Source organism: Lepisosteus oculatus, chromosome 11, assembly GCF_040954835.1.
Source record: "Lepisosteus oculatus isolate fLepOcu1 chromosome 11, fLepOcu1.hap2, whole genome shotgun sequence".
NCBI lineage: Eukaryota > Metazoa > Chordata > Actinopteri > Semionotiformes > Lepisosteidae > Lepisosteus > Lepisosteus oculatus.
Window position 1 is genome coordinate 21,770,996 of NC_090706.1, and position 25,926 is coordinate 21,796,921.

Consider the following 25,926-nt stretch of genomic DNA (forward strand, 5'->3'; position numbering starts at 1 on the left):
AAGGTCCAGGTGCCGGGAGATCCATCCAAGACGAAACACAGGGGAACTAGGAATACAGATAATTAAAACCTTGACGGGATAAGGTGTTTTGAGCCCCGGACTCAGTAGGTCAGGACACCATGATGAAGCCTATGGCCTCGGGCCACTCCTGTCATCTGTCTTCCAAAGCTGAGCCCAAAACTATGGAGACGCCGGACTTAAATAGGGAAAAGGGGATAAGACAGAGCTGGGACAAATGTACACAACACAAAGAAACACAACGAAAAATGTAGGAGCACCCTCTAGAGGAGGGATGACAACTGTAACATACTGTATGGGGTGACATATGCTATTGACTGGCCACAATGCTATTAGGTTTGGTTCTGGTACCCACCTGCAGATCCCCAATTTGTGGATCTTCCTTTGGGTGATGAATGGTGACCTTGGACCTGTGGTTTTTAGGAATGAACCAGCCTGGAGACTTGCTGGAGCCTATCTGTGCTATACATCACAACATTGTTCAGCTTGATACAGTCTACTGATATCTCTTATTAGAGGAGCTCCCTAGCCACATTCCTGTGCATTAAGAGAGAGGCACAAGCTGCTTGGTCAAGGCACAGAAACTTTGATAATGCTTAATTCTAAGAGAAATAATAGGCCTTATCCTTAAACCTGCAATCAACTGTCACAAGGAACTATACACCCTGGATGGGACACCAGTATACTGCAGGCCAACCACTGCCACTTTTTTTCCAGAAGCCAGTTAACCTACCAGTACATCTTTGGACTGTGGAGGAACTGAAGCACTCTGAGAAATCCACATCAACACAGGGAAAACAAATCAAAATCAAATCTAAGTCAGACAGAGAGTAAGATGGCTCACAGAGCACTGGATTCTTACCCTTCTTTAGTGCTCTATCAGTTTCAGCAATCCCTGTGTTTGTTGTGTATTCCAGAAGCTACATGTTTGGACTCAACCATTCATCTGTTCTTCAAAGTAAAACCAAATGGTTCCATATCATGTAATGTTTTTGTAAAATACATTTTTAAACTCAAGTGTAATGAAACTACACAACAACACATTTTAAGATAAAGTATAGGTTAAGTGTATAAAGAAAATAAAAATAAAAACAAGATTTCTGCTGGTCACACTCTTCCCTTTTTTTAATCTCTAGTTTTAGCCTTGCAGCACATATGCTAATTAAACTCCTCACTTTCCCCTCATAACAATTGCTTCAAAATACTTCCTGGTATCAAGAGATGGATGCTGCACATTGGTGGTGGTGGAGGGGAATCCCCATTACCTGTAAAGTGCTTTCAGTGGAGTGTCCAGAAAAGCGCTATATACGTAAGCAATTATTATTATTATTATTATTATTATTATTATTATTATTATAAGATTGAGAATTGGATTCCTAAAACAATTTACTAAAACGGACCATGTTCTTAGCTGTATCAAACCAAGGTTAGGTTTAGTCTCCATGTACAGCTGTTTTGATGTAAATTATGAAACCAGCAATTGACATATTATATATGAATCTACCTCTTCTAGTTTGGAGTTTACTTTGTTGTGTTTTAAAATATGTACATCCTTTTTGGATGTTTTCTGCATTTTTGTAATTTGTTTTAAAATCCTTTCACACTTTTTGTATTTGAGAATTTATTTGTAATTATTTCAAATGTATTTTCTGTGGTTTTGCGATTTGTTATTTTGTTTTGCATATAAGGGCATCAATACAAAATATACTATTTTCTATATTTATTGATTAGAAAGCATTTTTTTTATTTTGAACACAAATAAACTTTCATGATCCTTCTCTCTCCTGTTAGTTTGCAAAGACATTTTCAGAAATTCCATTTGCTGCAAACAAGCCTTTCAAATGAAAGTGCAAGCAAAACCAACAGAAGAGGAATGCAAAGAGATAAAATCACCAGTCAAATCATATATAATAATTGCTGTCACAATCCAGTAAGCCTTCAGCATTACAATTTATTCTTAACCCATACTCAGAATTCTGCCATTTCCCACAAAGACCTTCTTGACATTCAACATGTTTCATACTTCAAAGAATTATTAAAGCTACAAAACCCATACTATTTAACTCACACTGTCAAAGAACCTCATTAGGTCTTACAAAATAAAAATGTAAAAACACACTGTTGTAAATATGAATAATCTTTCATTAAATATGGAGGGGACCTGCACATAATTGAAAAGTTATTGATTCAGTGATTCCTTTAAGTATACCATGATATATTTTTCTCCATCTAACCATTTTCTAACCTCTTTATCCAATACAGGGTCATGGGGGAGCCCGAGCCCTACCTGGCAACAGGCGTAAGGTGTAATACACCTTGAATGGGACAATAGTCCATTACAGGCCACACACACATACTACAGGGGTACATATACTGTATTACAGGGCCATTTTTTTCTCAGAAGTCAATTAACTTACCAGCAGACTGTGAAAGGAAACTGGAGCACTTGGAGGAAACCTACATGAACATGGGAAGAACATACTATATAAACCCAAAACAAGCCCCAGCTCTGCAAGGCCGCAATGCTAACTTCTGCACCACCATACTGCCCACCCTTGATAGACTTACCAGAGTATATATGCTCTTATACATTCAATTTTGTTATGCCTTTACTGAGCTTCACTACCATGGATCAGTATAGCTGACTATAGTGAAAATGCCTTATTCATTTGTTTTTCCAGGTAAGTCAGTTGACAGTAAAATCTGATTTTTAACCTGGTAATCTGCTAAAAACTTTATATAAGGGAACAACACCAGTGCCTCACCCAGTGTTTTTTAATCAATGGCCTTCTAGTCCAGAGCCCTAACTGCTACCCCACACTGCTGCCTTATAAAACTTTACCTAAGTATGAGATGGAATTTCTATGGTAATGCTTAATAGTGAAAACTTGATTAAATTGTAGAAAACTACAATATATAGAAATGCTAGAAACAAGGTAAAAAAGGTAAATTTTCATAAAAGATATAAACACTTTGTTTAAATAACAAACACAACTATGATAGAAACAACATTGTTTTTTAGAATATTTCAGTCTAATATGGCAACAGAAAACCAGTGGGTGCAGAAACTTCAATAAACATAGGCTAAGGTGTTGGTGTTTATTGTGATGGGCTAGAGAGAAATAAAACAGAAATAAGAATTTTAAAGGCACTTATCGGCAGCTATGTACAGAGACTTTGTTTGGAGAATAATCTGAACTGGAATGTGACCCTATTCCAGCAATGACCTTGATTTTGGCATTGGCTATCTTGTTTGCATTGTACTTATTTATGCTATTAAGCAGCCTGACTGTACTCTTTTTTTTGGTTTGTTTGCCTTAGAACTCTGGACTTTTGTTTTCATTTACATTGTGAAGCCTGCCTTTAAAACATGAGACAGGCTCCTGTGTCTCACTGTCTACATAAAAGCATCAGGATGCCATTAGAACTGCAGGGAATTTATTACAGCGTGTGGGGTCACCCTACTCCAATCACTGCAAAAGTCATTAAATGCTACTTTATTTTCTGGGGAAGGGGGAACTACAGGAGAAGTGGAAATAAGCAGACCTCCTGATTTTATGTTGTAAATCCAATCCACACTCATTATTCAAACCAGCAGTCTTTAATGGTGCTCAGGGTGTCTGGATGCAGCTATGGACTGGCAGCAGGTCACTGATAGAGGTCATCCTCCCCTTCATCTCTGTAGAGGTTTCCTGGGTCATTGTCTGCCTGTCCCGAGCCTCGTCCTCCACCAGACTTGGATCCAGAAGGAAATCTGACAGATGCAAAATAGAGTGACCACAAGGAATAAAGCAGCAGTTCTGAACAGAGAGTGAACTTAATAAGGACAAATTGTTGGACATGGTTGGTCTTCTGTCAGTGTTGGAAAATCAGTGATTTAGGATCCCTGTACCTTGTATCATTGTCTAATTAACTCACCCTATTTGTAACAATTAAGCTGCCCTATGATATTATTAACATTCTGCCCCCTTGCTGATCAAGAATGACTGACTGGTTAATCTCTTCAGGAGCATAGGCTGTAGCTTTTTATAATTTAAATACAACCATTTCATTTTGGGGCTGAACATCTCCAGAGGTACCCAAATCCCAGTTTCGAACTACTTCTGTATCAAAGTGGTAAAAAGTAATTATGTGTATTGTATTTGTAAGTGTTTAGATATACCTCCGAACATAACTGAAGTTCTATTTTGGTCAAAGCATGAAAATCAGCCTTTTTGTTGTCTTCTTTCTCCATTTTCTAACCACAGAAAATTCTTTATCTAATTCAGCATCAAGGGAAGTTGGAGCCTGTCCAGGTAACCAATAAGCACAAAGCAGGATACACCCAGGATGGGATGCCAATCTATCTCAGGGCACACATTCACACAAGGGTCAAATTTCCCTTATATCTTTGGACTGAGAAGAAAAAAGCAAAGCATTTGGGGGAAACCCATGTAAACACAAGGAGAACATACAAACTCCAACCAGATAGCACCCCAGGAATTGAAGCCAGGGCTCCGCTGTTGTGAGGCAGCAATGCTAACCACTGCACCACTGGGCCCCCCATTCCTCTTTCTCCAGTGTGTACAAGTTCTCTTACAACATGGAACTTTCTTATCTGCCTGTTGCCATTTGGTGAAATGGCTGCTTCGCACACTACCTGAAATTTCCAAAGCCGCGGCTCTGCTGGAGAGTCTGTGCGAACATCTCATACTTCCGGATATCATTGTCGCTGACGGAGCGGCGGGCAAACTTCATCGCCTCCTCAAAGTGATCACGCCGGATCTCAGGAACAGGGTCAGAGTCCTCATCCTGTACAGAAACAAAGGCCCATGATAGCATATGATAAATAAACTAACTTGTTTAGTGTACGGAAATCTTGGTTAAATTAAATTTTTTACTTCCCATAAAGATTAGGGTTTCAATTCTGACTGCCCTTGAGCTGCAGTATACAGATTCCATTTTGTCTTTTTCATTTTGCTTTGGTATATAAAATTCTTTGTAATTTAGGAACAGTAAGGAAAAGGACATGAAATCTCATAAAAGCTCATAATTCTTTGGCTGTGCAGTTTGATGAGACTGTGCTATCGTAGCATGCAGTCACACATATAGAAAATGAATCTATTAAAAACAGTACAGTAAATTAAGGGGGATCCTGCATTAGCTGATGCTTTGTCCCACTCTTGATTTGTCCTAGACCTTTTTAGAGTTTAAGGGAGTCTTGTATGTTCCCGTCCAAAGGCTGTGAGTCTCTAGGACAGAAAGCCACCCTTCAAGCGAACCCTTCCTCTACCACAAGCTCTTATCTCTGCACAGCAACAGAACTGGAGACATGACATAAGCAGTGGACACAACAGCAGATTTGTTATTTGTCTCAGGTGGGTTTTCAAGCTGTAATGTTGATGTGTTGATTATATTGAAGTTTTAAATATTCAGACATTAGTCAGAAGTGTTCTTTATACCTTAAGAAATTAAGTAAAATTTGCAGCTGCTTGTAAAGAAAAAAACTGTCTTAGTATCAATTTACTTTCTATACTGCTGTGTTTTTCTTTCAGTTCATATGCATTATCTTTTTAGCCTTAGTCTTAAGAGCTGTTGCTATCGTGCAACTAGGCAGCTGCCCTTCTTCATACTACATGTTAATTGATTGTCCACAGGTTCTGTTGTGGATGTTGATCACTTTATTCTAAGCAGTGTTTGAGAAATACAGTGTTTTAAATGTTTAAACTTAGTTAATTAACAACCTTCAGCTCAATTCACATTTAATTTAAAATCCTAGTAAGGCACAGGACTTTTCAGTGGTTTCTCACTGAATAGAGCTTTTTATTACATAAACCAAATGATTACTATCTTCAAGAATTTAAATTATTTGGGCACATATGAAACCTCAAACATTCTTGATTTTTAGCAAACTTTTTCCAAAATAACAGTGTTAATAGTGATAGTTTAAAAAATTAAAATACAACTTGAAATTATTACTCCATTACAAACTGCAAAAACAAATGGTTTCATCTGCTTTTATGCTGTTTTCAATGTACCATCCCTAGAAAATGACACTGTGGGCTTAAACTCACCATAGCCACATCTGGGTGGTTCTGCCTTTCACGCTCAGTGCGTATCTCTGCCTCTATGGCTTCTCTAATTGCCAGTTTGCAGGCACGCTGGCAGATCTCTGTGAGGTCAGCTCCAGAGAAGCCCTCTGTGATCTTGGCCAAGTAGTTCAGATCAACATCCTGTGAGCAAATGCAGTACCTATATCTGAGATCCATGTTTACATTTGTTTCATGTTTCCCACCTAACCGTAAACCAATCCTGCAACTTCCAGCTTTTGTTATGTAACATCTTGTAGTGGAACATGAGCTTGATTGTACTGTCACTCCTAGGGCTCTCAAGGGAACTCCCCACAGCAAGGGGCCAGCCTTCTGGCATAGTTGCTTTAGTGCTTGTCTGGGCTTTCTGACATTTGCCTGAGATGGTGATTTAATTCAAGATATAATGGTGCTGTGACTCAGATTCCTGAGATTTACACATATAGGTTGCTGAGGAGCAGATGTCTTCATGGGTCGACCTAGTCCCAAATGGGGTTGATCAAAATCGTTTCTCAATGGATGGGTACATAGATACATGATACATGAATACCATTTTTGTGTGGGAATTATTTGCTAGTAACATGGAGAAAAATAGTAAAAATGGTGCACCAAGATATTTTGATTAAAAAAGCCAGTTGTGACTTTCCTGTGCTACAATAAGAAATCCAAGTTTTATATATACCTACAGTATATGATAAAAGTGAAATTGCTGAAAATCAATGTCTGTGATTTTTGATACTATCAAATCTTGGAAATTCAATCTTTTCAAGACCCTGTTCAGTCATCTGTTAAAATGAATTGCAGAATATTTAATTCCTTCTACATTGACCATGTTTCATTTAATTAATAAAAATGTGGTACAATAAAGGCAATCACTGTTGATAGGATGGTCAATTTCAGCCTATGGTGCTTCACAAATGATGTGGATGGATGATTGCTCAACAGTTAGCTACATCACATTTTATTTATTGATGAAGAGTAAATTCTTGACTTATGAATTTGAGTATAGAAATACACTATGAACACAGTAATTCTATTTCATCTTAAGTACTTGGCTGAGAGCATTATATTCACATCAATTGTACTTTGAATCCTGAATATTTAAAATGTTTAATAAACTGCACATTCTGGATTCTCTAATGTTTTGTACACATGCCTTTCTATATCTATCGAAATCTGCAACAAACCGAAAATCTGAAATGGAAAACTTCTATCAGATTTTGGATCATCAAATAAACAAGCTTGTATTTCTAAGTGAGCAGCCAATGTTTCAACAGCTGTTGCTATGTGGGCACATTGAGCTGTCTTGCACATATACTTAATACAACCATTTGCCTTGAGCAAAGCATTGATTACCTATTTAAAATATTTGTGATACCAAGTAAAAATGAAGTGTGTCTAATGCCTTCAGACAATTCGCATTGATCTACAAGTTAGGAATGGGGACAGACAGATGCCCTGGATAAGGGATGAAATCAATGTAAACTGATTATCTCTTTCTGGTGTTTGTTTTGAATCAGGAATGTTTTCTTAGTAAACAGCAATTAATATGAAAAATACAGAAGCTCTAGTTAGCATTTGATTTCCAGGGAATTTTTTTCAGGGAATTCAGTGATCCTGTAAATAGTACCTGAATCTGTGTTGCAGTATCAACTGTGCTAAAGCTGTGGGTAAGCACCGGCACTGCTGCTTCTAGTTATGCATGTAAATGTTAAATTATCTTTGCTGTCCACAAACCTTGAGCTGCTTCCTGTGAGGTGATTACATTCATAGTACACATTTACTATGCCCCTAATTATACATATCATTAGAATAATGAATACAGGAGAATCTACTCAATTTGGTGTGGGTTCCCCTTACCACACTATGGAAATGGAAATCTGGCATGCTTTATTACACGAGGCCATTCAGAACACAATATTTGTCTGAAAACATTTTCATGAAACACAGTAAACAATTCAGATTCAATTTAGTCCAAAACTGCAAAGCATAGTGAATGGAAAGTCAAATGAGTGGAAATATCAAAATGATCTTTACCCGGGCCACAGGAGACTTGCGCAGGTTGGCTCTGAGGATGGCTACTCGGGACCCCTCATCAGGCAGGGGAATATAAATTAGCTGGTCCAGCCTTCCAGGCCTCAGGATAGCTGGGTCAATGATGTCTGGCCTACAAGGTTACACACAATCAATAGCATCACTGGAATGACCCTTACAGAACCATTTTAAAACGATACTTGGAGCACAATACAATTTTTGTATCATGGCATTTGAATGTGTTAACCTAAAATAAAAGATAGTGTGTGCTAACCTGTTGAAAAGCAATATAAACATAAGGTACCAAATTTTTATCAAATTCATGCACTTCTCTCAGAATTATAGTTTCTGTTTTAAATATTACTTAATTTGGCCATTGGTGTGAGTGTGTATGTGTGCCTTGCCATGGATTGGTGTCCCGTCCAGGGTGTATCCTGCCTTGCACGCATTGCTTGCTGAGAAAGGCCCTGTCTTCCTTGCAACGCTGAATTGGCTGAAGCAGTTGTAAAATGGATGAATGGATCATCATATCTTCTTTATTTGCGTTACATTTTTCTTATTTAATTAAAAAAATATTTATTAATTATTTCATTTTAATGTGAACTATAATTTTTACATAAAGCACATCAAGATTATTGCCTTTAGAGACTGTATAAAATAAAGGTTTTATTTTTAGTATGGTTTAAATGACACAACATTAGTGTCTGATTATCTTATCTTTATCCAATAAAGAAAAATGTGCTTCCAAGCTTTCCTGACCTGTTCGTGGCCCCAATGATGAAAACGTTTTTCTTGTTGGTCATTCCATCCATCTCGGTCAAGATCTGGTTGATAACACGGTCTGCTGCGCCTCCCCCATCCCCCACACCACCTCCTCGGGCCTTGGCGATGGAGTCCAGCTCATCGAAGAACAAGATACAAGGAGCTGCCTGCCGTGCCTTGAGGGGAAGGGAAAGAGGGAAGAGGCTGTTAAAGGCACCAATAAGGGCAGTGCATTTGTTAGTTCTCATTAGCTTGAGAGCATGTATGTAATTGTGGATCCTTTATCAGAAAGTATTTCACGTGCAAAAACATTTAAGGTAATCTGTCTTTTGATTGATACTCTCATAGGATTCTACGTTCTACGATAGGATTCTACGATAGAAACTAAGTTCAACTTCTTTCTTCTGATCTGCTTATTCAGCTTCATGCTCCTTTTGCCTCTTTTATATTTTTTTCTTTTATTTCTGTCTTTCCTTTTTTCTCTGCAGAACAGAGTCCACCTGAAAATCATCCCCTAGGCAGTACCAAGCCAGACAATTTAGAATTAATACAAAGCAATTCTTCCCCAGAAACAAGGAAGTCTTAATACTCAGGATTTATAATTATGAGATAACTTCTTAGAGGATACCTGTTATTTTTCATCCTGGTTCAAAGAGGTTAGTCATATTCACTTTGCTACTGAAAAATGACTTTTAGTACTAAGGAAGGTTCTATGCCATCTTGAAAAAATGTCTGGAAATCGTTGCATGGTATTTTTTTCAATTTTACAGAAAATAAGCATTTAAAGGATAACTGATGCCCCAATTTCTCAAACAGATTATTACATCTCGGTAACAAAATAAATAACGGTGTAGATTTTTTTTTAGAATTAAGCACAAAATCGTGAACTTTGTGAAAGAATTGTAAGTTGCCATGGTGTTACAAACCCCTGGTCTTGCCATGGTCGAGAGCGAGAGTTCCCACGAATTGTGACGTGATGCAGCCCCTTCCTGCTTGATAGTCAATGTAATGACAAATGTAATGTAATGCGATGTACATGTGAATAAGTACAAGTTGTGCAGCAGACATTTCACCGCAGAAATATTCCAGCATGATTGGCATGCAGAGTTAACATGTAAGTAGTATTTTGTTGGCAAAACCGTCTCAAAGTCAAGAGCAATATTTCTATTTGATTAAAAGAGATGCATTTATATTAAAATGTAATAAGGCTGCATTACAGTACATCACCGGAAGTTTTGTTGCCTTGTTCTGAATCATAGAACATAGAACTGGGAATTTTGTGATGGAGATATTACAGGTTACTGTGTACATTTTACTTTTATTGTGGTTTAAAATAATTCATGCTGACTCTTTCTAACCCAAACATTTAAAAATAGCATTGCAGCTTCCTTTTAAATAAGGAATCTTGTTTCGCTCCATTCTCAGCATGTGCCTGGGACAACAGACAATCATTGGTGAAACCACCAGTGCTGGGCAGAACCTGCAGAACAACACCATGGCCAGGCAGCTTATGATGTGTCCTCATGATGTGGAAACTGTCAGTCATCCAATGGGTTTGTGGGAGGTGTAGCTCCTATGGCTCATGCAATATCTTTGAGCTATAATAGGCCTGTCCCACATACCCAGGGGGCAGGCCACCCTGCAAGGTGCTCCCCAGTTTCTGCTCCCCACGATTGATGTTAACACCAGCACCCTGGTAGGCAGCATATACTAGTAGCAATTGTGTGCTTTGGGGAAGTATTAAGACAGGGTTACATTTTTCCTTGGTACCAAGAAAGAAAATTGGAATTAAATTTGAAGGGGTTCTGGAAAACCTAACCAGGAATAAACCTAACCTAAGCAACAGACAACGAGAGGAGCTTGAAAAGGAAATTTAGACATCCTGGGATAGGTACCAGAGGTGGAGTGGCAGTTGAGGTTGTTGTGTGAGACCAAATTCAGGGGGATCTTTAGGCATGAACAGCAGTGGTTCAATGTAAAACAAATCTTATGTCTGACCCTTAAACAAAAAACATACAGTTCTATACACAAAGTGATTGCCATAACATTAATATGATCTATGTGTCTTCTATAAGTAATATAATATAAAGGATACTTCAGCTGAAAGCATACATCTGTGTTATAAATATCATGTGAGGTTAAATTATTCTTCATTAATCTGATGAGCAATACTCATGATTTTTCTAATTTTCTTTGGCTGGAACAAGAATCACTCACAAGACTGATTTCCTTTGTATTTCAGTGTTGTAGAAAGAGCTAGCACTTAATGCACTGATGGAACATTTCACACTAGAGTATGAACAAAGTGTCTCCGAAATACAATATATCCCAATAACTCCTACTACCTTAATTTGCTGAGGTTGGTACAATATTTTTTATAAAACCTACCTTGTCAAACACATCGCGGACATTGGCCTCAGACTCCCCAAACCACATAGTGAGCAGCTCAGGGCCCTTAATGGACACAAAATTGGCCTGGCACTCATTGGCAATGGCCTTTGCTAGAAGGGTCTTGCCACAGCCTGGGGGCCCATAGAACAGAACTCCACGAGATGGAGTCATCCCAAACTTCAGGAACTTGTCCGGGTACTCCACAGGGTACTGCAAACAAGAAACAACTTTGAAAATAGTCAAAGTAACAGACTGTCATGCATGCTGAAGACCTGTGAACTTCCCAATTCCCAAAATGAGCCTCTGAACAGTTGGAGCTGGGAGAAATGTTGGAGTCTCTTAGCTCATACCAGATCTTGCAAATTAGATATTAGTTGCAAAATCTGCCTTAAAACTGTTTTATTTCAGTTGCATTTACTGTATCTATTTGATTGTTTGGTTTGATTTGTTGATTGTTTTTTTTCTAAAGAGCATTTACAATAGAGATGATGGATCATAAAAAGTGTGATATCCTGTCCATATAATATTGTATATCCTAGAGAAGATGTGTAAGTGGGGCCAGCAGGGGGCACTCACCCTGCAGTCCTGGGTCCTAATGCCCCAGTATAGTGACGGGGACACTATACTGTAAACTGGCGCCGTCCTTCGGATGAGACGTAAAACTGAGGTCCTGACACTCTGTGGTCATTAAAAATCCCAGGGCATTTCTCGAAAAGAGTAGGGGTGTAACCCCGGCTGGTTGAAATCAGTATCTTACTCAGTCAGTAAAGTCAAACATGATTCATATCCATTTGCTAATAAATAAGAACGAAGTAGAAAAGGCACACTAGTTATCCTTACTTACCTGATTTCAAAATAAGGACAAACACAAAACATATGCTGGAGTAATTTTCCATGACCTTTTTTAAGCTTTTATCACAATCCACCTGTAGGGTGGACAGATATCTTAAAACAAATGACAAAACACAAATTGTTACAAATGGGGTGTACGAAACTGGTGAAAATTGGTATTTCACTGCATGGCTCAATCAGTGAAATAATTATTCATAACCCCCAACTTTTTCTAACCATATACTGGAGCAGTTGGTATAATTGATGGCATGTGAATTCTTTATTCTCTGGCACAGTTTTGGTGAGAGAAGTAATAATCTAGGCACACTTGGTCAAAACAAAAATGTATTACAATAAACTACACAGGACACAAAACATACAACACACAAAGTTACATTATATACAGTATTTACAGACAAGGTGTTTCAGAGGCCTAACATTCTGGTCACCCAGAAAACCCCAGACTGCTACTAAGCACTAAACCCTTACATGCTTACAGGGGCCACACAAGAGATGAGCTGCCTTCTAACTAAATAAAAAGCAACCTGCAGTTAAATCTCTCTCTCTGCACCCTGGATGCCACAAAATAAATGGGAATCTATATCCCTATCCATTATATGTACCCTAATCAGGAAAGACGTTTCTAACTGAGTTATCTTTTATCCAGGAAACCCAAGTTTCCTAAAAATACAGAAAAGTACACTCTAATAAGGTTCAAATACTTAGCTCCAGTCAGGTTTGGTTTGTATAATCAAGTAGAGGCTCTTGCCTGGCACAAGCTTCAAGTCCTAACTCCTCTGGACTCCTCTCTCTTCTCCCTCCTTCTTGTTTGTTCCTTCTTCCTCTTCTTTGCTCTTAATGTCATCTTATGTAGTCTGTTTCTGTCCTGCTCCTTGCCAATCATTCATCCACAACTTCCCTGGGTATACTAAGGTAAAATTTACAAATGTTTCTGCTCAAAGGACCCCCAGACCTCAGCAAACATCCTTTCTCCTTTGAAGCTTGAAATATTTACTCTTCCCAGTGTCACAAACGTTATCTAAAATCTAAGAGACACTTCTAGTTCACCTAAAGCTGTAACAATACCACCCTCTTAAAAATTCATTGTCCTCAATAATTGGTATAATTAATTACATTTAATGATATCAAAGGTAGAGATGTCATTAAAAAGGTAAAGGAAAGGTAACATATTTCTGCTTTTATCTTAATTATAATTCAGTAGGTTTCTAATTTTAAATCCCCCAATTGTAAGAGAAAACTAGTGTCCTTTACTGACAGAGCTCATAGTATTTTTCCAACTTGGTTTCCCTTAATTATAGGCTTATCAAGAGGATGACCAATTAGCAACATTAGGACCATCACTCTGTGTCTGATATGTCATTTAGTGGCCTTTGAAAAACAAAAATGCAAAACTTTGTACAAAGGTTCCCCAAGTGGACCTAAAAAAACTGAACAATGGACGTCACCCTTATTTACGCGATTCACACAGATTTCAGCCTCTGCTTCTGAGAGCTGATTAATCCCACAAGTGTCGCTTACCAATTTCTGGTGCCTTGCAAACCCTGTTCAGTGAGAGACTAAAACCATTTGCTATAGACTCCAGCTCTTTTGACTCAATAAACATAAACAGAGGTGTCCATTACTCATTATAAAAAAACACTTCCCTAATCAAAATAAGCTCTTTAGTATGAATCACTGAAATTTACTTAAAACTTTAAGAAAACCCTTAAGCTGCAACAAAGGTGCAGATACTGTTGTTAACATTACAAAAAATATAGAAGTGAGAAAAATGTTACTTTTCATTCCTATTCAAAAATGTCACTTCACACAAAGTGTCTTTGTGTGAAGTGACTCTAAGATAATGACAGAGATTTGGTCCCAGGTAAAACGTCAAAGGAGAACAATCAAAGTTATCTTTTACCTAGACCCGTGGTTTTCAAACATTTTGGACCAAGTACCACCCCTGATCAAACCAAATCCTCCAAGTACCACCTACAAGTCATCTTCTCATAGGAACTCCAGAAAATCTCAATGACCAACATGAGCGCGCATGCACGCACACACTCACACACACTTATAATAAACATTATAATAATAAACTTTATATAATATAGCGCCTATAAAGGTGGCTTCTCAAAGTGCTTTACAGAATGACAACAGGAACAACAACAATTAAAAATAAACAATAAAAAGTACAATTTCAGTGAGAGGGGTGAGCCTGTTTAGTTGAGCAAAGCAGATGTAAATTCATTGGTCAAGCTTTGATACAATTCACAACAGAGTCTAACAGATTTAAAATCTTCAGGCATTTTCTTGACGGCCAAAGCCTCTTCATATCTGGAGGAACCTCTCTAATTCGTGCAACTACACCGCTGTGTCGGCTTGTCATCGCTAGCCGTCTGGAGCGATGCAGCTCCGACGGATTTTATCCAGTGGATGCTATTCTCTTCGATAAATTCATTCAAAAGCTGAAATATGTGCTCTCCTGTTGTTCCTGTTGGTAGCGGCTTACAGAACAGAAAGTCATCATGGGACATGGTACCCTCAAACTCATATCTAACGTAAATGGGCAAATTGGCCAAATCAGCGACATCTAGACTCATCTAATTGCAGTGAAAACCATTTGCTAATCATTTTGCTAATCTTAACGCACTCTGTCAGCGTACTGCTTTTTGACATCATCTGCCATATCAATAATTCTATGAGTGATTGTGTCTTTCGAAGGGGGAGGCAGGTCGATCAGAGAAAAACACAGAGACACTTCTCAAATTAACCTAGAACAGTTCTTTAATATTTTCCTGTTATCTATCATGCTTTCCTGTGCTCACAAGATTGCCAGTGCTCCAAAACCATGCACATTCTCCTGACTCCCTATTTGCTGAAGATAACTTCCCGCACGTTCTCCTACCTTCCTATTAACTGGAGATAACTTTTTTTAAATACAATTGGTCACTTACGTTCGTAGCACGCATTCCTATAAAATGGTATAGAATTACATAGTAGATCATGTTTCCACTAAAGTATTAGCGCGCTGCGTATTTGACGCATAAACTAATTTTATTAAAACAGAAAATATGGAAACCCGTCCCAATTTTTCAGTGCACACAACAAATTTCCAGGGTCATATGGCGTACTGCAGTGAGGGGGGTGGTTCAGAGATGAAGTCCGGGATCCCTGATATCTGGTAGAGCTTGTCTGAGGACGGAGAGCGACCCTGCATGCTGTCTCTATCTCTGATGCAGACAGATGTAGGAGGTGTGACACCCAAGTGGTTGGTGCTGCAGACAGAAGTGCGTTCTTGGAGAGACATATCATTGCTGCTCTAGGGCAAGGAAAAACTATCCCTGCTGTAGCACACAGACTCTAAGATGGTCTCAGCACAGTTGCACCCTTCTTGTGCATTATCTTGCAACTCACCCAGTCCTCATCTGTAGCCAGGGTGTCAAATGGGCTCTGGTTTGGGAATGACACAGGCTACTTGCAGTCTTCCTTTGTGTCCAATTCATTGGTCACTCCTGTCAGCATAGGGACCCCAGAGCTCACAGAGCTACTGACACTGACACAGTCAGCACTGCTGGCTTTAGGCAGACTGCCTCTGCTTCTTCTGTCCTCTGTCAGATGGGGCTCTTCAGTCTCAAGCATGTTGTGGAAGCCAGGCGGAGGTGCAGAAAGCTGAGATTCAGTTTCTGGCGTGGTTCTTTCGGTTGTAGAGGGCTGCTGCTGTGGAGCTGGTTGCTGTCTGGCAGTCTCTGTCTTGAGTGGTGATTCGCTGTCTGCAGTCTTTTGTGCAGTAGAACATTCTACTGTGGACTGTTCTAGCCCTGACACTTAATCATCCAGAGAAAACAAAGACTGGGATTTTTCAGTGTGACACCAATTGTTAGAAATGGACACATGTGGTTAAAACAATATTTATACATACAACACACAAATTACTCTATGTACAGTATTTACAAACAGGCCAAAAAATCCCAAGAACCCGAATTCGCAACAATATACAGTATCAATATATTGTTTTTTTATCAGTTTTGGAACAGGCAAAATAATAATTTGTGAGACATTAGCCATATAAGTATTATGAATACTTCAGCTCCATAATAAGAGGAAGGATAATTGATTACCTGCACCAACTCCTGAAGCTCTCTTTTTACTTCATCCAATCCTCCGATATCCTCCCAGTTCACCTGGGGCACCTCCACCACTGTCTCCCGCAGAGCAGAAGGGTTACTTTGGCCAAGTGCCCACTGCCAGACAGAAAGCCAGAAGAACAAAATAAAATTACTAAACAGGAACTGCGCCTTTAGAGTCTTAACATAGCTATATTTTTTACATGCAACTCTTTTTAACCCTTTTATTACTGTCTGCCTGCATCTAATTTTTAAGAAGACATCATGTTCTTTTCTTGAACTGAAATACTCATCCATGTTGTTGAAGCTTGTACCATGACTTCTATGAAGAAACAACTGCATGAGATCATTAGATTAATAAGTACCTAGCTACCAAATGGAGTAGATACTGTAGGTCAAATGGTCTTCTTCCTTTTTTTGTGTTCTTAACTTGGAGTAGTTATACTTTAAGTTTATTTTTTACACAATGTTCCATCAGTATTTTTAAACTTTTTTTAGTGCTCAAATTTTCTGTGCTTTCATTTTATTGTTCTCCTCTGCACATTTGTCCTGGAAGCATCACTGGTTTCTGCAATCTGTATCAGTGGCTAGAGCCAAACCAAACATTCTAAAGCAGGTTTTCCCCGACCAAAGCTTTGACCCTCTGACATAAACATACCCTGAAGTCATCCATCGTGACAGCTAGTGAGTTAAGGACATCAGCATCGATTGTCTCATCTTCCAGGTCAATCAGAATCATTTTCTTACGAATGGCCTGCAGAGCAGCCTCAGAGCAGAGTGCAGCTACGTCGGCGCCCACATGCCCATGAGTCTCAGTGGCAATCTGTCATTACAAGGGTGAAAATGTAATAACACTATTCATACCTGGGAGAGAGCATTGTCCACGAAAGTGTGGAGAGCCCACATGTAGGTGAAGCAAGCAGGCAAAAAAGCAGGTAGACAGTTAGGGTGAGTGAGCAGGGGTAATTCCAGAAATGTAGTCCAAGCCCAAGCAAAGTTCATAACCAAGGAAACATGGGAACAAAGAACCAGGGGAACCCCAAGCAAGGTCAAAGTTTGCAAAGCCAAATTTGTAGAAAGGAAAACATAGAAACAAAACAAAAAGGAAATCCATGAACAAGGTCAAAGCAAAGCATGTTCAAAATACAAAAGCTCAAACAAGGTAGGCGTATTAATTAACTAGCTATGACTATCGGTCTAACTGAGGCTCTAACAAGTGCTGTGGAGATTCTAATGTGTTCTCCAGAGTCCAAGAGGAGCAAACATGACAGAAAATATGCAAAACTTAAATTATGTAATAAAGCTAGTTTAATAATTGGCTGCTTGCTGATCGCCCTAAAGGGTATGACCTTTTCTGTTATTCCTTTACAGCGTTTTGCATACAACACCCTGAGTCTTCCCCTGTGGCCTATCTGCTCACCCTCTCCAAATCTACATCGTCAGACAGCTTCATATTCTTGGTGTGAATCTGCAGGATTTCTAGACGCCCGGTGGCATCCGGGATCCCGATGTCGATTTCCCTGTCAAATCGTCCTGAAGAAGGAACAAAAACAATAGTAGCCTAAACTTTCACAAGATTAGAGAATGAAAAGATGTGTAAGTACCATTTGTAATCCAGCAGTATTTGAAAGCTTTTAAAGGGTCTGAATACTTTTGCAAGACACTGTAACAGCCTCAGGATCATGTGTGGAAAGAATGTGATTCTGAAGATTCTGTGGTTCCTCTTGCTTTCTATCATGGTGATCTGTAAACAGGGTTGTTTGCTGATAATCGCAACGAAAAAACAATTTTTAAATTTCAATGGAGCCTCTGTAATTTTAAAATGACTCATATCAAGCCAAGAAGACATAAAGGGTAGTGTAAAGCCAAGTTTTTAAGTCTCTAAGTATTTCTTTTTTATTTTTTTTCTCACACCTACCAAATCTGCGCAGTGCTGGGTCCACACTGTTGGGCCTGTTTGTGGCTGCCATGACAACAACATGTGAACGCTGCTTGAGTCCATCCATTAGAGTGAGAAGCTGAGAAACGATTCGCCTTTCCACCTCCCCATGGGTCTGAAAAATTCAAACCCCAGATATGAACAGTCCACAGCACTCAGAACTGTAAAATTCCTCAATGGCCACACATGAGGTTACATTCAGAAACATACTACTTAATTTTTCACCTGTTTTGGAACCAAGTAATGTACAAGGTATCCTGAGGTATTGGTATTCTGAGGATGACCAAGGGTAACCTAATATCTATGGCACTTGGACAGCTGTACATTATTTTGTTGCCACTTGTTTATTTTCTTAATTTTCATCATCACCAATTTCTGCTTTATGATTGAACGTTTGTGTATAAAGGCCAGTACTCCAGTCCAATCCAGCCCTACCTTCTCCCTCTTTGGTGCAATTGCATCCAGCTCATCGATGAAAATGATAGCTGGGGCATTCTTCTCTGCTTCCTCAAATGCCTTTCTGAGGTTGCTTTCTGACTCTCCTGCCAGCTTGCTCATGATTTCTGGGCCTGTGTGAATATGTCAGAATAAACACACTTAGGAATATAAAAAAATTATATTTTTATAGAAACAGGTATTACTAAAATATTATATTTCTTTTAACATTGTGGTTTTGTCATCACATGTAGGATTTAGAGAACAAATTAATCAGATCTCACCAAACTACATTTCTGATAAAATGGTCATCAAGCCTGTATTCTGCGAACTATGCAATATGAGAAGCATTCTGGAAAACTGTCAATAGCCAAACTACATTTATAAAACCTGCCACAAAATCCAGGTCATCCTTGAAAAAGTGAAACGGTATTACAAGATGAAAGAACAACAAACCTGAACTAGACACCGCAGATACGATAGATGCTCAGGGTGATGTAAGCATTATAGATACTATTAATACAATACAGGAGTCAGCAACCTATGGCAATTATTATTATTATTATCATTATTTTTATTTTATTTTTTCATGGCCCCTGCAATGAAAGTGGCATGTGTAAATAAAACTCTAATAAGCCATGAAGACCATCAGGTTAAAAATGATAAAAAAATATTTGACACATTTTTCTGTGATTCTCTACAATATGCTACCCAATGAAAGCTCATTGGCATAGAAAAAAAAAACAATTCATTTGGTTTATTTAATGCGTTATTTTTAGCAGGACTACCCATTTCTTTCACATGGAAAACTCACAATCCGTGCCGCTAATAACATTTTACACATTTAAGTGGAAAGTCAAGCATTTTGGATAAAATGGCAGTTTCTAATAAAGCAAAGTTAGATGGTCACTCATTATAGCCTTTTTGGAGAGATAAATATGAATTTGTTCAACATAAAGACCAAGCTGCTGGTGTTCTATATTGTACATCGAAACTGTACAATGAAAAATTGTTTGCAAAACTAATGTTTCTAGCCGACATCACCACGCAAATGAAAAAACTCAATCTCTGTCTGCGTAGTGCAGATCAAACTGTGACAGTCATGGAAGGCATTTCTTGCAAAACTTGGTATTGGCATTAGAATTTTGTGTCAGATTTTAGTTTTTTCTTTTCAGTGTTTCAGTGAATGGGCATTGATGATTTTGAAATGCGGCTAATAGAATGGCAGTGCTCAGACTGGTAGACCTCAAAGTTCCAGGATCTGCAAAAAATAATTCAGGCTACTGAAAGCGATCACATTTAGTTTTTGAAGAAAGTGGTATTTCACTACTCTCAGCATTTGGATCAAAGCACCTCTGTGAACAGACATTTTCAAATATAAATATGTTTTTTTCCCTATCATAGCCAAGCAAAAAATAAATACTCAGAGGCTTGTAAACTGTGTAAAGTGTCAAGCTATGTTCCTGAAATTGGACAACTCAGCACAGGAAAGCAAGGGCAAGGATAACACTAGATGGTAAGATATGCATATCAATGTATTAATTTTAGATATTATTACTGTACATTTTAATATTGCATATTGATAAACAAAATGTAAGTAGGGCTATTATTGAGTTTTTAAAATATATCTGTGGCATGCATATTTTTAACAATAAGTGCATGAGGTAACTTGTAAAATGCCCCTCCTGAAAGCCTGCCGACCTCTGGTATACAGTAGTAGATAGCAGATAAATAATTGTGGGGATCTCTATTCATTAGGACTACTGCTCTTCGTAATTGATATCAATGATCAAGATTGTGGTACAGCTAGAAAATAATTCACAGACAATACAAAAAGGAGGATTCGAAAATACTGTGGAATCTGTAAAGGAAATTCAAAGATATAGATCCAGATATAAAAAGATATTGCAGCTCTTTAAATCAGAAGAGCAACCAAATACATTCTTGGGCTCAGAAGATTGTCTTACAATGATAGGCTAGATGATTTGAACCTTTTTAGTCTTCAACAGAGCTTGAACAGAGAAGGAACAAGTAATAGGTTTATTCCATGCTGAAATAAAGAAGAAAGAGAACACAACGTTTCGGCCGTGGAGCCTTCTTCAGGTGTGAGAGAGACAGGGCAGTAGGCAAAGGTAAAGTAGCGGGAGAACAAAGGTTGGGAGGGAGGAGGAGTGAGAGGCGGGAGCAGGGGACAGAAAGAGAGGCCAATCAAGAGGTGTGAAGTCAGAATGGGTGCAGAGAGGTGTGAAATGAAACTTCCAATGAATGGAGAAAATGTAAAAGAACAGTAATCTGTCGTTAAGGGAAGGGAGAATATGTGATCCTAGCTGCAGAATAATTTTAGTTTCGGTGGTCTTTCTGATGTATGAGTTCGGAAAACCGTCTTTGAGAACACAGACGGAGAGATTAGAGTGGTCGTGGCCGTCAGAGGTGAAATGAGAAACAATGGGCTTGGAGAGATCTTTAATCTTCACAGCCCTGACGTGTTCTCTGAAGCGGTCTCCGAGTCTCCTTCCTGTTTCTCCAATGTAGATGGCTGGGCATTTACTGCAAGAGATACAGTAAATAAGGTTGCTGGAGGTACAAGATGCTGTCTGGGTGATCCGGAATTGTCCTGAGGGGCCTTGAATGAGTGTGGTGGTGGCTGTGTACTTGCAGGTGATAAAGCGAGCTCTGTTGCAAGGGAAAGTGCCTGGTGTGGATGGTTGTTGAGGGCGGTCAAGGGAGCTGTGAACAAGGAGGTTACGCAGATTAGGTGGTCGGCGATATGAGATGATAGGGCGATCAGAAAAGAGCCCTCAAGCACACTTTACAGCCCTCAAGCACACGCTGGACAAACGCACAGTGCTTGATCCACCCACCCACACCCTGGTACGCCTTGCAGAATTGGTCCTCACACTGAACGCATTCTCTTTCAATAATCTTTTTTACCAACAGGTCAGTGGAGTTTCCATGGGCACCAGAATGGGACCCAGCTATGCCAACATTTTTGTCGGCTGGGTAGAAGAACGCTTCTTCGCCTCCTACACTGGCTATGTCCCTGACTTCTACAAACGATATATTGATGACTGCGTCGGTGCCACCACATGCTCCAACGATCAGCTTGAATTCTTCCTGCACCATTTCACCAACTTCCACCCGTCCCTCAAATATACGGTTAACATATCTTCCACCACTCTTCCATTTCTAGACATCCACTTGTCTATCAACTACCCCCGACTGTCCACTTCAGTTTATTACAAACCCACGGATTCATACAGCTACCTCCTGTACAGCTCATTTCACCCCAACCACACTAAAGACTCTTCCTTTTTCACAGTTCCTTAGGTTACGACGATTATGCAGCGACGACATCGACTTCGAGAACCAAGCCCTCGAAATGTACTCATTTTTCATCAACAGAGGATACCCCAGCAGTGTGATTGACAGGGCCCTTGCCCGAGCCAAAAACACCCCCCGGACCATCAACCCGATCAGGAACTCCCGCCGTAACAACCGCATTCCTTTGGTGCTTCCTTACCACCCTAACACACTTCCTATCCCCAGGACCATTAACCACAACTTTTCCATCCTACAGCATCCTACTTTTCCATCCCTCTTTTCTGATCGCCCTATCATCTCATATCGCCAACCACCTAATCTGCGTAACCTCCTTGTTCACAGCTCCCTTGACCGCCCTCAACAACCATCCACACCAGGCACTTTCCCTTGCAACAGAGCTCGCTTTATCACCTGCAAATACACAGCCACCACCACACTCATTCAAGGCCCCTCAGGACAATTCCGGATCACCCAGACAGCATCTTGTACCTCCAGCAACCTTATTTACTGTATCTCTTGCAGTAAATGCCCAGCCATCTACATTGGAGAAACAGGAAGGAGACTCGGAGACCGCTTCAGAGAACACGTCAGGGCTGTGAAGATTAAAGATCTCTCCAAGCCCATTGTTTCTCATTTCACCTCTGACGGCCACGACCACTCTAATCTCTCCGTCTGTGTTCTCAAAGACGGTTTTCCGAACTCATACATCAGAAAGACCACCGAAACTAAAATTATTCTGCAGCTAGGATCACATATTCTCCCTTCCCTTAACGACAGATTACTGTTCTTTTACATTTTCTCCATTCATTGGAAGTTTCATTTCACACCTCTCTGCACCCATTCTGACTTCACACCTCTTGATTGGCCTCTCTTTCTGTCCCCTGCTCCCGCCTCTCACTCCTCCTCCCTCCCAACCTTTGTTCTCCCGCTACTTTACCTTTGCCTACTGCCCTGTCTCTCTCACACCTGAAGAAGGCTCCACGGCCGAAACCTTGTGTTCTCTTTCTTCTTTTTTTCAGCATAGAATAAACCTATTACTTGTTCCTTTGCAGCCTACGCATGCTGACGCAGCTACCCACCTGAACTTGAACAGAGAAGGCTGTGAGAGACATTTAATGGAATCTTTAAAATTCTTACACGCACTGAGCTTTGTCAAAAACAATGGAATTTTTCAGAAGGAAAAGTGAAATAAACATATTGGACACAAGTGAAAATTATGCAATAGTGCGTTCAAAACACGTTGTGGGAGTCCGAAACAAGCTGCCCATCCATATTTTTTAACTAAAAAATGCCTGAGAATCCTGATCAGATAACTATTGAGCAAACAACAAGCTAGATGAGTTGAATAGCCTTCTCTCATTTTTAACTATTCTTATGCAGTTATATGTCAATGTAATGTATATAATTGCTTGAAATAAGCCATTGCTGTGATTTAAAGGCATTTATACAGACCACATTTTGCAAATATGTAAATCACTACTGAAAGTTTAAATGTAAAAATGTGCTTATAAATAAATGCTCATAATAAGGCTGATGAGCAGTTCTGTTCGTTCAAAAACTTACCATTGATCAGAAAGAAGAATGCTCCTGTTTCATTGGCTACAGCCCGAGCCACAAGAGTTTTACCTGTCCCAGGTGGACCATAGAGCAATATCCCACGGGGGGGCTACAGAGCAGAAAAAAACACATAATCTGAGACTCACATTTAGTGCTACTGCTGAATTGTGATGTCCTAATTGTCTAAGCATTATATGAGTGGCTGGAGCTTCAACATAATCTTCCATAAACCCTCTTTGAACATGTCCACTGGCACAAGCAGATTGCGAATCACTTGGAGAATCTTGATGTATCTTGATGAGTAAAGAATCTTCACTCTCTGAAGAGAATCATCACATCTCAACTCTTCTATGATCTAGCCAGAGATTGTCAGACTCTCCTTGATCATTCATTTTCTCAGAACTCCTTCATACAGGAGAATTGTACTGCTGTCCCCCAAATACTAACATCAATCTATCTATAAAAGGTATAATTTAAAGGGCAGTGCCACAAAATATGAGCATTTAAAACTCCAGATGTAATCCTGATTGTTTTTTAAATGGCCACTACACATACTGTATCACTCAAAACAGAATTTCACCAAGATTTTCATTCAGCTCCACCCATAATATGAATTGATTTGATTCATTGGTTATTGCCTGAGAAGTTATAACCAATAAGCTTCAAGGACCAATGATGCAAATCCTCTCATTTGTAGCCTTTCATTTGTAACAGTCACAAAGCATCACTCACCTTCACACCAATGGCTTTGAAGAGGGCTGGGTGTCGCAGAGGCAGCTCCACCATCTCTTTAATCTGGGCAAGCTGCTTCCTGCACCCACCAATATCGTCATAGCCAATATCATTCAGGCTCTCCTCCTCATCCTGGTGGCCATGCAGAAAAGGCATGTAGTTCACTCATTAACTCATTACTTTCTATTTCATTCTTTTGCACAGTTGTTTGAAAGACTATTTATTGAATTGCACTGTTTTAGGTACATTGTGTCTAAGCCAGCGTCCCTTCTTTCTTCCTGTTAAGCACTGTGAGGTGCCCTGTAATAAAAGACACTATCAATATATAACTGATTGAAGAGTTACTACTACTATAGTGTTACCATAATTGATTGTAGTGTTCTCAGATACTACACTTTATGCATTTCTCTTTCTAAAATGCACACTTAAAAGTACTCCCCATCAGACAGCATTTTACAAAACACAACTATGTGGAGTATTTCATTTTACAGGCTGGATATCAGCTTGCATCAATAAACAATTCTAATGTTTCAAACCCTACCCTTTTTCATAGGTCCTGTCAGGTTAAGAAACCCAATCACAGACTTGTATGTTTCACTCTATAATTCAAAATCAAAATCTATTTGGATTGACTTGACTACTGACTTGAGTCTAGAGGCTATTAATAGCTTGTATTTCCTATTATCAGATAATAAAATCACACTGGGTAATGTTTAGTTAATCAACTAGATAATTAGTGAAGGGATTATAATTTCACATTGTCAGATGGGTATGATGAATGGTATGTCTGGACAGGCCCGAAAAGTGTAAGTTGGTGACTGGATTTTACTGTCTGAATGTATTTTTGTTGAGATGGTCTACAATATTAATGTCTGTACTTTTATAGTCCTTGTGTTCTTTAAATGTGTTTAGACCTCTTGGATAACCATTTTAGACCCATACCCTGAAATACTACTATTAGTGTTATGTTTAGTATTCCTAAAAGAGGCAGGCTTTTATAGCAACTTACCCACAGATTAAAAAGCAGAGTGTGTCACTCACACAATTGTGAGAGGCTACTTAGTTTTGCTAACATGTGGCAGACAGCTTTCACACTAATCCAGTGCCATGAATACACTTGAATTTAATCATATTTTCAGGTGTCTAACTGTTGTAATAATTTGCAAATGTTATTTCTAGTTATTATTTCTGTTATTGCAGCTTCCTGGCTTTTGTTGCAGTAATTGTTTTCAATACCTTCCTTACCTCTCGCTTGATGGGCTCTCCCTCACAGTGAATGATGGTGTCTGGGGCCACAATGCAGTGAGGGGTAGGATCAGTCTCCACAACTTTGAACTCCACTGCACGCATTCCCCCTCGGACCAGAAAAATGTCTCCTAGAACAACAGGATCAATCAAAGCATAACAGAGGCAGCAAAAGGATTTAAATTATGCCATGTCCACATAAAATATACGAATTCAATGCCTGCCTTGAAAATGAAATTATGAAGTCCTAAATGTACTTGGAACAGCATTTAACATTGTTCCTGAGACCATCAGAAAGGTAGTGTAGAGTTACATTATAAAATTGTATAATTGAGTACAGTTTGTCAGAAGTTAAAATGGTGTGTCGCTAATCTGCAGTTTTGGTTTACTGTCCTACATCCCAAAATGTCATTAAATAGTGCTGTGTGTTTGGCATATAATCAATGTAAATGCTCAGAGTAGGTCC

The 25,926-nt window shown here is 39.2% G+C and overlaps 1 protein-coding gene across 2 annotated transcripts in view; it reads right to left on the reverse strand.

Annotated features, from left to right (window-relative positions):
• Positions 1-1,723: 1,723 nt before the first annotated feature.
• The window catches only part of LOC102686545 (transitional endoplasmic reticulum ATPase), a 35,456-nt gene continuing 11,253 nt past the window's right edge, over positions 1,724-25,926 (reverse strand). For both annotated transcript variants that reach the window (XM_015349633.2, XM_015349635.2), the window contains 14 exons: positions 25,461-25,591; positions 24,216-24,347; positions 23,490-23,592; positions 18,606-18,739; positions 18,150-18,285; positions 17,652-17,764; positions 16,890-17,054; positions 16,226-16,348; positions 11,271-11,483; positions 8,880-9,058; positions 8,124-8,253; positions 6,072-6,230; positions 4,658-4,809; positions 1,724-3,772 (listed from right to left, as the gene is read on the reverse strand). In XM_015349633.2, coding sequence (XP_015205119.1) covers positions 3,667-3,772; positions 4,658-4,809; positions 6,072-6,230; positions 8,124-8,253; positions 8,880-9,058; positions 11,271-11,483; positions 16,226-16,348; positions 16,890-17,054; positions 17,652-17,764; positions 18,150-18,285; positions 18,606-18,739; positions 23,490-23,592; positions 24,216-24,347; positions 25,461-25,591 — 1,976 coding nt within the window. In that variant the 3' untranslated portion in view covers positions 1,724-3,666. The remainder of the gene's footprint in view (positions 3,773-4,657; positions 4,810-6,071; positions 6,231-8,123; positions 8,254-8,879; positions 9,059-11,270; positions 11,484-16,225; positions 16,349-16,889; positions 17,055-17,651; positions 17,765-18,149; positions 18,286-18,605; positions 18,740-23,489; positions 23,593-24,215; positions 24,348-25,460; positions 25,592-25,926) is intronic.